At 40.3% G+C, this 11985-nt stretch overlaps 1 protein-coding gene across 1 annotated transcript in view; it reads left to right on the forward strand.

Annotated features, from left to right (window-relative positions):
- Positions 1–11985, forward strand: part of Wdr19 (WD repeat domain 19) — an 87434-nt gene that overhangs the window by 49850 nt on the left and 25599 nt on the right. Inside the window, exons 21-28 of the mRNA XM_010625106.3 lie at positions 1013–1070; positions 3989–4129; positions 4210–4292; positions 4721–4804; positions 6277–6423; positions 6742–6866; positions 9251–9363; positions 10797–10865. Of these exons, the coding sequence (XP_010623408.1) occupies positions 1013–1070; positions 3989–4129; positions 4210–4292; positions 4721–4804; positions 6277–6423; positions 6742–6866; positions 9251–9363; positions 10797–10865 (820 nt within the window). The remainder of the gene's footprint in view (positions 1–1012; positions 1071–3988; positions 4130–4209; positions 4293–4720; positions 4805–6276; positions 6424–6741; positions 6867–9250; positions 9364–10796; positions 10866–11985) is intronic.

Below are 11985 nucleotides of genomic sequence, written 5' to 3' on the forward strand. Positions count from 1 at the left end.
TTTTTTTTTTTTTTTTTTTTTTTGGCTTTTAAGAGACAAGATCTTACTATATATGAGGTGTGATCAAAACTGCAGTGAATATTTAAATTTTGAAAAATTTTATTACAGTGAAAGACACATTTGTTGTTAATCTTCTCACTTCAGACACACTCATCTCCCACCATTCTTGCTGCTTTCTGAAGCAGTTGTGGGAGTTCTCTTTCTGCCTGTCTTCAGTTACACTGTGATGGCCTCCTCAGCGTGCTGAGTCCATTTCAGCATTTACCTTTCACGGCCACTTTGACTTGGGGAGGTGCCAGACATGGCATGGTGCCAAATCCAGTGTAAAGGGTGGATGAGGACACGAACGGTTTTAGGAGCTACCTTTTCGTGGGGATGGCTCCGGGCAGCTACACCACTGTATTTTTATCACGGCTCCTAGAGACACTCACAGAACAGGCCTTGAAGACTTGCTTCAGACTGGCAAGAACAATGAGATAAGTGTGATTAAACCAGAGGGGAGAATCTGAGGGGATTAGTGGTAGTGTGTCTTTTACTGTAGTGTTTTTACATAAACAAACGCCATATTATTTGATTATCCCTTATATTGCAGGCTCGCCTCAAAGTCTTAATCCCCCAGCTCAGCTTCCCCAAGTACTGGAATTACAGGTGTGCACCACCACAACCACCAGTATATCTTCTTATAAACATTGGGCCTTTGGGGGGAAGTGGGTTTTTATAGTCACATGATCATCACTTAGTGCTCCAAAAGAAACAATCCATTAAAAACGATCCGTAGAGTTTACTGTAGTTCCCTCAGATGCCTCCCATATCACAAGCAGGTACTTAATAGAGCAGCATATTCCAGCTTAACACTTTCACAGTGGCAAGGTGGTGAGTTGCCCTCTGAAAGAATGCTTGCATCTATGTTGTGCTCACACCTTCCATGAGCTTCAGCTAACGAAGATTACTTTTAAGTTTTGTATATGTAAATACTTAAATATGAGTTAAAATTCACTGCTTTTTCTTTCAGGGGAGATTATGCAAATGCTTTGGCTCATTACGAGAAAGGAATAACAGGTGACAATAAGGTAACCTTAAATAAAGATAAAATATGCATAATTATCCCCAGATTTGTTTTCAGTTTCATTTTTTAAATTCTGTTCTTAATTTTCATTGTTTTTATATACTATCTAGAAGGTGAACCTGTTTCTCACCTTATTAGCAGTGTGGCAAAAATACAGGTTTTTTTTTTTTCCTAGTACTGGGAATTTAACCCAGGACCTTTGCACTGATCTACAGGCCTAGCCCCTCTCACTTTTTATTTGAAACAGGTCTCACAAAGTTACTAAATGCCCAGGATGGACTCAAACTTGTGATCCTCCTGTCTCAGCCCCTAGTTAAATCATGTTAAAATACTTTAAACTCTCAAAAACCAAAGATGACAATATTGTTATCCATCTGGATAAAACATATTCTCCATTGCATCCTAAATATAAGATGCTAGTTAAGACTAGAAGTAAATATGTTATCCCTTCCCATGTACAGACCCATGTAATTTAGTAAGAAAATGGTATGTCTGACCAAGGGAAGCTTATATACCCCTAAAAGAGTAAACAGATTCATATATATTGAGTTGGAAAGGCCAAGAGGAAAACCAAAATACTGTTTTGTACACAGAAAATGCCAACTTGATCTTTGCCTAATTAATAGAAATGAAGATTGCATTTTTGTAAAAGTCCAAATATATATTTGTCATAAGCCTACAATGATTTTCTGCAGGCTTTTACTCTCTTGAAAAACTTCAGAAACCACTTTGAAAATTAGTTTCAGAAAAGTCAGTTCTGCAATTCTACAACACCAGTCTTCAGATGACCCTGGAAAGCCAGGCACTGTGATACACACTCATATATAGACCTGTTACTCAGGAGGCTGAAACAGAAGGTCACAAGTTCAAGCCCAGCCTGGGCAACTTAGTGATTTAGTGAGACCGTCTCAAAACAAAATATGAAAAGGGATCTCATCTTACTAAAAAGCTTCTGTACTTCAAAAGAAACCATTAGCAGAACTAAGAGACAATCTACAATGTGGGAAAAAAAATTTTTACCAGCTGTACCTCAGACAAAGGACTATTATCAAGGATATATAAAGAACTCAAAACAATCAGTCCCCCCAAATATAAAGACCCGATCCAAAAATGGGCATCCGAAATGAACAGACATTTCTCATACAAAGAAGTGAAAGCAGCAAGAAAATATATGAAAAAATGTTCCACATCACTGGTCATTCGAGAGATGCAGATGAAAACAACACTAAGATTCCACCTCACCCCACAAAGAATGGCTGCTATCAAGAAATCACACAATAACAAATGTTGGCGGGGTTGTGGGGAGAAAGGAACCCTCCTCCATTGTTGGTGGGAGTGCAGACTAGTGCAACCACTATGGAAATCAATATGGAGATACCTCAAAGAGCTTGGACTGGAGGTTCCATTTGACCCAGCCATCCCTCTGTTGGGTATCTTTCCAAGAGAACTAAAAGAATCATATCACAGAGAAGTATGTGCACCCATGTTTATAGCGGCACAGTTTGTAATAGCTAAATCTTGGAAACAACCTATTTGCCCATCCGTTGGAAACTGGATAAAGAAGTTGTGGTTTTTCTATAAAATGGAATATTACTCAGCCATAAAGAGCGAGAGAATAGATTCATTCATAGGAAAATGGATACATATTGAAGATATACTCCTAAGTGAAATAAATAAGTCCCACATGTGTAAATACCGAATAGTTTCCCTGGTGTGAATATTCTGCAACAATGCATAAGATTCTAATAAGATTACTGACATTTAGAAATGGGAGGAAAGGAGCTAAAGATGTAGGGAAGGTGTGATACGTAGGGGAAGAACAAAAAGGGAAAAGAAAAAAATGTGAGAGAATGAAAAGATGAAAATAAAGTGTTTGTAGATGGGGAGGGGAGGAGGGGGTGAAGGGAGGGCAGAGGTAAGGGGAAAAAATGAGAATCAAGACTTGTCATGTAGAGGTACAAGATCCCAACAATGAATGTAACTGTACTGTATCCCTAAATGTACCAATAAACTCAATAAAAAAAAAAAATATGAAAAGAGCCAGGAATGTAGCTCAGTGCAGAAGCCCTGAATTTGATCTCACACACACACACACACACACACACACACACACAAAATGAATCCTATACCTACTGCATTCTCTCATCCCAGAATTTTAGCTCAAGAAGCTCAATTTTGCACACTACTGGGGATTGAACTGGGGGCCTTAAACATGCTAAATTACCTAGCTATGTCATGAGCTAGAAACTCAATTTTGTAATAAAATATGTGTTTTTAAGTTGGTTGATGAAAAGGTTGAAAATCTTTTTTATTTTCTGTTTATATGCAGCATAGTTATTACAAAAGGAATGAAAGCTCTTTGTGTATAACTTTCAAAACCACTGAAGTATGTTAATGTCAAAAGTGAGAGTCCAGTGTTCAGTCCTGTATCACACCCTGAAATGTCACCTGTTAGACCCAGCAATAGTATTTCTTTTTCTTTTTTCTTTAATCTCATTGAGTTTATTGGTACTTTTTACGTATACAGTACAGTTACATTCATCATTGCGATCTTGTACCTTAACATGACAGGTCTTGGTTCTCATTTTTCCCCTTACCTCTGCCCTCCCTTCACCCCCTCCACCCTCCCCTATTTACAAAGACTATGTTTCCATTTTTTCCTTTTCTCATACTTTTTCTTGTCCCTTATTTCCTTTCCCCTACTCTTCCCACTTCCCCTACACCTTTAGCCCTTTTCTTCCTTTTTCACATTATCGGTTATACAATTTGTATACAGTTATACAATTCACACTCAAGTGAAATACGTAAGACACACGTGTGTAAATACCATATAGTTTCTCTGGTGCAAACCGTAAACTTTGAATTGGCTGAGATAGAGGCGTTGAGTTGGGGCCCGACGCTCACGCTGCCTCCTCCCCGCAGGAGCATGACGAGCTGTGCCTGGCTGGCATGGCCCAGATGTCCATCAGGATGGGCGACATCCGCAGAGGGGTGAACCAAGCCCTCAAGCACCCCAGCAGGGTCCTGAAGAGAGACTGTGGAGCCATACTGGAGAATATGAAGGTACTCTTCACTCGGTGGGAATCTCTGTGTAGTCCTATACCTGTCCTGTTTAGTATTTTAATAACGCTGTGTTATTTTAGCAATTTTCAGAAGCAGCCCAACTGTATGAAAAAGGCCTCTACTATGACAAAGCCGCATCTGTTTACATCCGCTGTAAGAACTGGTAAGAGCTGGCCACTGTGAGTTTCGCCAGGCATGGAAATGAACGTATCGGGATTTACACACTCCTTGCTGCACCTCCCACCTCTGTCTTTACTACACAGACAAGTTCATATTAATACTCTTTTCCCAAAGAACAGCGCATTCTGCTGGGTTGGTATGGGGAGGTTCCTAATCAGGTAAGTTACTAGGGAAAAACAAAAACTCTATTCTCCCAAAAGAATCAGTAAATTAACCTTCATCCTCCCACTTTGGGGTAAGTAAGAGTATTAAGAGAAACGGCAGTTAAGTCTACTTTTACCTGTAGAAGCCAAGATTTTTGAAAGATGATGAAAATTGTTTTTTGAATCCTAAAAAGTGGCATTTGGTTGTAGGCAGGTGCTGTGGAGGGAGCAGACTGTTGATACTGTTCTCCTTGGATCTTCCTTTTAGGGCAAAAGTTGGTGAGCTTCTGCCTCATGTCTCTTCTCCTAAGATCCACTTGCAATATGCCAAAGCTAAAGAAGCAGACGGAAGGTTTGTAGTTTCTCAGACCTATATGAATTTATCATGTTCACATTGGGGCCATAAGTCACGTGTCTCACTGCCAGGTACTCTGAACCTGGTGGTACCTGCATGAGTGTCCCATTGGGTGGCCTGGGATAGGCCTGTCCGAAGTACAAGCTGCCCAACGGGACAGACATGCATGTGCCTACCACCAGCGGTTCAAGCCAGCGGGAATATGGTAAGTAGTGAAAGTTTGATAAGTTAATCAGGGATATTTACAGCCCTCTAAGAAAGAGAAAGCAGAGAAAGACAGAAAATCTCTTCATATACCCTCACTGGCCTCAAGTGCCAGACTTTAACATCTTCCTACACCTCATACCTTAGCCTTTCCTTTATTTCTTCAAATATAGTCTATTGCTTCTTTTAAAAAAAAAAAAAAAAACAGGGATCACACTCAGGACCTGGTGCTCGTGAGGCAGGCGCGGTGCCACTGAGCTAAATCCCTGGCCCTTCTTCTTTTTATTTGAGGGTTAAATACAGGACACTGATGTGCTGGTATGAAATGGGAGTTCAGTGGTTGTCATTTCTTAAGGAAGGATAACCTAAGGGCATAGAAGGAAAGAAAAACGCAAAAGCCTGAATTCCAGACTTATGGAGATACAGTACACTGTTTAAGCCAGAAAACAGCACTAAAATATAGCAGTGATATACCAAGATCTGCAGCTTAATACCGTACAGAAACTAATAGAAAAAGAAACTAAAGACAAGAAAACAAGTCCTGGAGAAGGAAATACAATTTGAAATTGTATCTCTGCATACAGGAAAAAGTTCTGCCTCATAAATTCTAAGAAAAGTACGCTATCATATTTGGCAAGATTTAGTTTCATAACTTTCTTGTCTAAGTGCACTTGTTATACTTGACTGATAAAAGTGAGAATTTCTATGGCCTTTGCAAAATAACCTTATAAATATCTATTAAGAGACTTTTAAAGGTTAGTACTACCCTCCACTTTTAGAAAAGTGATATATAGAGAATCTCTATTTTGGAAATAGAGATATATAGTGTCTAGTTCAAAGAGCTAGAATTAGTCCAAACTAAAAAGTACTGAGCACCGCCTAGAGGTCAACACACAAAGATTTTATATGTCACTGTTAAGCTTTATGTACTGTACTTGTGAATAATTCTATATTGCTATCAAAATCTTACCACTAAAAAGAAAAAACAGTAAAATATAAATTGTATAGAAGCTTTTATTCAGATGCAAAAACTGCAATATAATACTGCATTTGTGCTGTAAGTTTCTTAAACCCCTAAAAAGAACATATTTTTGTGGGAGAGTTTCTGGAGTTTTTTTTTTTTTCTTCCGATAAAAGAAAAAGAGACTTAAACAAAAACAGTCACCATCAATGCAATAGAAACGCACTCCAAACATTTACACGCACGTCCTCCCCACAAGTTGAACAGGGTTGAGAAACTTTGTCTGAACGAGTATTGCTCCTAGGTACAAGGAAGCGGTGGTGGCATACAAGAATGCCAAGCAGTGGAGCAGTGTGATCCGAATCTACCTGGACCACCTCAACCACCCGGAAAAGGCCGTCAGCATCGTCAGAGAGACCCAGTCTCTGGATGGGGCCAAGATGGTAGCCAGGTGACATAGAGCATCGAGGTCTTTGCAATTCTAAAAACTAACTTTGAAAGACAGGCCCCACCTCACCCCACCAACCACCCAAATTCAAAAAGGAATATTTATTTTTTGTGGGTTTTTAAAAAAATTACATCTAAAGGTTTATTTAAATTCAAAGGCCGTTATGGTCGCCTTTTGAGAATATGCTTGTCAAGTGTACACAGGTAACAAATCTGCAGTTTATGCAATAAATTATTTTTTATTTTCCAATCGAGAAAGATTTTACTTTGTAAATGATAAACATTTTATGTGAGAGTCACGCTAATTAAAGCACTGTTTTAGGTTTTTCCTACAGCTTGGTGACTACGGGTCTGCCATCCAGTTCCTTGTCATGTCCAAATGTAACAATGAAGCTTTCACCCTGGCTCAGCAGCACAACAAAATGGAGATCTACGCAGACATCATCAGTAAGTATCACCGTTTTCTTTTGTTCTCCTAAATACTTGTATCATAAGAACACTTTGACTTAGGCTCACATTATCAGATTGGTGTCCACACAAGAGCATTCTGGTAAATGAGTACCATTTATACATCAACTAGCCACCGTCAAGACCCCCGACAGGTCGATGTTACCACATGAAGAAAAACTTTTCGAAAAATAAGGTCTATGGGGATAAATTCCAAGACAGGCCAGATTTTGCAAATTTCTCTATTAATCAACCATTAGAAATAAACAAGATTTCATTATGAAGGTAAGAGGAAGTGCAAGATGACTTTAAAAGCTGTAAATATTTTTTAAATTTTTTAAATGAGTTATAAGTGAACAATATATTATTACTGCTGGGCGTGGTGGCGCTCGCCTGTAATCCCAGCATGTGGGAGGCTGAGGCATGAGGATCGCTGTGAGTTCAAGACATAGTGCCAGGTCAGTCTCAAGTACATAGTGAGACCCTATCTCGAAGGGGAAAAAAAAAGAATATATTATAACTTTGATAAAAGTGATAAATAGAGGGCCAGGGATTTAGTTCAGTGGCACCATGCCTGACTTACAAGTGCAAAGTCTTGATTTTGATCCCTGGTACTAGGGGGTTAAAAAAAAAAGTGATAATATGTGTGTGTGTGTGTGTGTGTGTGTGTGTGTGTGTATGTTAAAGTTGGTAAAGAGTTTAAAGATCCAAAAAAGAAAACAAAGAGAATGGAAGGAAAAAAACTGGAAACAAAGCTTGTGTAAATGGGAAGGGGACGGGGGCTGGAAGGGAGAGGAAGGGAATGGAAAATAAAGAATTGAGATATGTTTTGTATAGGTACAAGTTCCCGGTAGTGATTGTGATCAATATGTATGATAAATATGTGCTAATAAAAAGAATGAAATTTTAAAAAATTTTTTAAAGATTTAATGATCCAAAGGAGAATTTTATATTCTGATAATATCCACTTTTAGGTTTTCTTCCCATGTTTGCAGTTGTTCAGGTTTTTATTTTACTTGTGTGTATAACATAAAATTTCCATTTAAAACTGTGTCTTTCTGGGGCCAGAGGCATAAGTCAGCGATGGAGTACTTGTCTAACATATGTGAGGCCTTGGGTTTGATCCCTAGCACTGCAAAAATGAAAAGAAGTGTCCGGTTCTGTTGCATTAAGTCCGTTCATGCCAGTGCAGCCGTCCCTGGAACGTTCTCTTCATCCCACTCGAAGCTCTGTACCCACTGAAGAAGAATTACTTCCCACCACTCTCCCATAGCCTTTGGAAATCGCTCCTCTGCTGTCTTTATGAATACGACTGTTCATGGCACAGTGGAGTAATAGAATAAGTTGTTCTTCTGTGTTACTTTGTTTGTTTAAAATTCACAAAATGACCACAAGAATTGATGATGGGATTCATGGGAAGATTTCTATGTCAATCTTCAAAGTAACATGTGTTGGGAAGCCATTAAAAACTGAAGTAAATAAAGAGCTAAAGGAAAAAAGTACAGATAAAAGCAGGTTTACAATCACTAATGTTTAGCTTGACAGATGATATTTCTGTCCTAAATCACTATTGTATACAAATAAGAATATAAGTTGAAAAAGTTTTTCCATAGAATATAACTTTATAAAGGAGATATATAGGTAGCTTTTCCCCCACCCCCAAAGCACACACACTTTTCTCCACCTTATTTTACATCTTTCTCTTTTTGACTCCATATCTGTCTGGCTGGAGCTTAGGGCTGTTATTACACTTGAGTATCTTCTCCGGCTGCCAGATCAAATGTAAACAATGATTTGGAACTCCAGCAGCCAGGGGATCCTTCCTTCTCTGTTTGATAAGATTAAAGTCCCTAAACCAAAAGGAATGGCAGGAGAAGAGCATAACATCTGTAACTGGAATCTTTTGGCCACTTGAATGTCCTCTTCCCTACCTGACTGATAAACACGCACGGACCATTGTTCAAACCAGGCCTTGCTGGATTCCATTTGTGGTAGGGTAACTCGGCTTCTGATTGTCCTGAAACTAGGCAAATCACGGCCAAGGCTATAGTCCTAATGGTTCTTGTTTTAGGAAATGAGACTGAGACTCAGAATGAAGACGGTTTCAAAGCCCAATCACAAACTATAACCTAGATTTTCAAAAACGCCTCATAATAATTTCCTCTGCTATCCTTGTTTAGACTGAAAAGATGGAGCAGAGTTAACATTTGGGGTGATTATCATGAATATGTTTTGTCATAAAGACATACACTAATAACATTGGTCCTTGCTGGAAGAGTTTTCACTCTGCTATTTTTAGATCACCTCTTCTTAGATTGTACTTGTAGGTTGGTGATTAAGGTAAGACGTTCTGCTCAGACTTTTCACTCTAACTTCTGTTGTAGGTTCCGAAGACACATCCAATGAAGACTACCAAAGCATAGCCTTATACTTCGAAGGAGAAAAACGACATTATCAGGCTGGAAAATTCTTCTTGTTGTGTGGCCAATATTCACGGGTTAGTATTTGCCAAGAAAATATACTGTGTGCTCTGGAGGAATGATGAAATTTTCTTTTAATGCCCGCATCATCTAGGCATCCAGATTTGAAATTTCAGAGTGAACTTATTTTGTTGTTGTTTGCACCGGGGGTCAAACCCAGGGCCTCCACTCGCCAAGCATAAACTCCACCACTGAGCCACGCACCACCACGGCCCCTTAGAGTCAACTTGGAAATCTCTCTCTCCCTCCCACACCCCGTCACTGTCTTCCTTCTAAAATCTCTCCCACCTGTCCCTTTCATTCTAACTACCACAACCCAGCTCAAGCCTAGACCACCTACTTTCCGGTTACTGCAGTAGTCTCCTATTTGCCCTGCTTTTAGTTTCTCTCTGCCTGTATCACACCCGTTATTTTTTCCCAGTGCAGCACTTCCTTTGCCAGAGGTCAGGGGTACAGCGTCTGTGCGGGAGATGTGATGTGTTTAGCTGTGGGCAAAGCTGCCTGCTCATGGTGTAGGGGTGACGGCACCACATGTGTCTGGTCTGCAGGGAGCTGCTGCTCACCTCGGGCACATTAGTGCCATTCCGAAGTCAGGACCTAGCACTGCCAGGTCAAGTGATTTTTTCTAGAGAAACAGAAGTCTAGGTCTCCCAGCTTTGGAATGGGGGCCCAGGTGTTTTTGCACAATATCCCTCTAGCTAAAGAAAACGTCTACGTGTGAATCGAGCCTGCAAGCTGCCAGTTTGCTGTTTCCAGCCTCTTAGAAAAAGTGCAGACCCCTTAGCTGGCAGCCAGGATTTCCCCCGTTGGGCCAGGCTGCCCGAGCCTCCAGTGCTGGCACCCAGGGATCCCACAGGAGCCTCTGCACTAGGTCCCGTCCAGGCCCTCGCCAGACTTGCTCCCATCTTGGCCCACTGTGCTCCCTGCGCCGCCCCCACAGACCTGTTCATCCTGCCGCTTTGTCACCTTTGCTTCCTCACCGCACCTGTAAAACCACTGGCTACACTGCCGTTCCACAGTCACCACTCAGAAGAACTGGTTCTTTTTCCCTTCACTGTGTGACTCACACATCTCCCCACTCAGACTGTACCTAACACAAACAGGAGGATGCAGACCCTTCCTGTGCAGTTCCCAGGACCCAGCCCCATCCCACATGGGTAGCAGCAGGTTGTCCGTGAGTGCTGGTTAAGGAATAAGTGAATATTCCTATTTTGCATTTTCATTTCCTCTGAAATCAGAACTTCAGAGGGTTTACTGGATCCTACTTTTTTTTAAAACTAGGCCTCTAGCCTTTGCAGCAAATATATATATGAGCCCCAGCACTTACAAGCCCTTGATTGATATGAAAATACCTGCATAAACTATATTTGCTTTGTGTATGTGAAAGCTGTGTTTTTTCCAGTGTGAATGCAATCTGAAATCTTTAACTGCTACACCTTTCTCACTTTAGGCACTGAAGCACTTCCTGAAATGCCCAAGCTCAGAAGAAAATATGGCAATAGAAATGGCAATCGAAACTGTAAGTGAATTCTGTAATGACACTTTTGAGAATGCCAGCATTCGAAGCATTTTGAGATGTTCACATATATGCAGAAGTAGACCAAACAGTAAATCTCAGATGGCCATCATCTGCCTTCCACATCTGTCAGCACACAATCTTTCTCGTACCCCACCCTCTTCCCTTGGATCATTTGGAGCAAATCACAGTCACCGTTTCACCTCCTTTCTTGTATATGCAAGATGAGAACATGAGAACTTTCTTAGTTGTAGCTTATACATGAAGTGCACGGATTCTGAGTGTACAACTCAATATCTTCAGAACCTCGCAGATCCAGATGTAGAAAACTCAGTTCCCTCAAGTCTCCACCAAGTCAGCACCCAACGAGGGCAGTCCGAGCCCTACTTCTGTCCTCTTCGTGAGCTTCGTACCATTGGAATCTTGCCCAGGAACCCTTCACGTCCACTTCTTTCAGTCAGCCTCATCTCTGTTGTGTGTTGGTGCTGTTGTGTGTGGCGGAGCTTCATTCTTCTTGCTGTGCAGTAGTCTATATGACTAAGGCACAATTCATTGCTTGCTCTTTTCAGGGCATTTGAATTATCTCTAGTTTGGCCATTTTATGAATAAAACCACGTTAAAGCTGTTCATGTCTTTTGGTGGATGCAAACACAGTACTCATCTTTATATGTCCGGGCGTAGAATTACAGTGTCATAGGGTGTACGTATTTTTAGCAGTACTAGTAGTACTGAACATTTTTTTCAAAGTGGTTGTACCAGTTTACACTCTACCAGCAATGTAAGACATTTTAGTGTCTCTGCATCTCTATCAATGCCTATCAGTCTGTTTCACTTTAACTATTTTGATGTGTAGTGATTTCTCACTATGGTTTTCATTCAGTTTTCTAATGACTAATGATAAACTCCTTTTTGTATGTTTATTGACCACTTAATATCCCCTCGTGAAATGCTGTTCAAGTCTTTTTCCAGATTTGAATTGTATCACCTTATTCTTACTGATTTATAGAATTTTATTGTCTAGTCTGGATACAAGTCTTTCCATCAGAAACATGTATTGTGAAAATCTCCCGAGGTGTGGCTTGACTTCTTATTTTCTAGTGGTATCTTTTTTTTTTTTTTTTTT

Source organism: Fukomys damarensis, unplaced genomic scaffold (genome assembly GCF_012274545.1).
Source record: "Fukomys damarensis isolate Sample0158 unplaced genomic scaffold, DMR_v1.0_HiC HiC_scaffold_35, whole genome shotgun sequence".
NCBI classification, from domain to species: domain Eukaryota; kingdom Metazoa; phylum Chordata; class Mammalia; order Rodentia; family Bathyergidae; genus Fukomys; species Fukomys damarensis.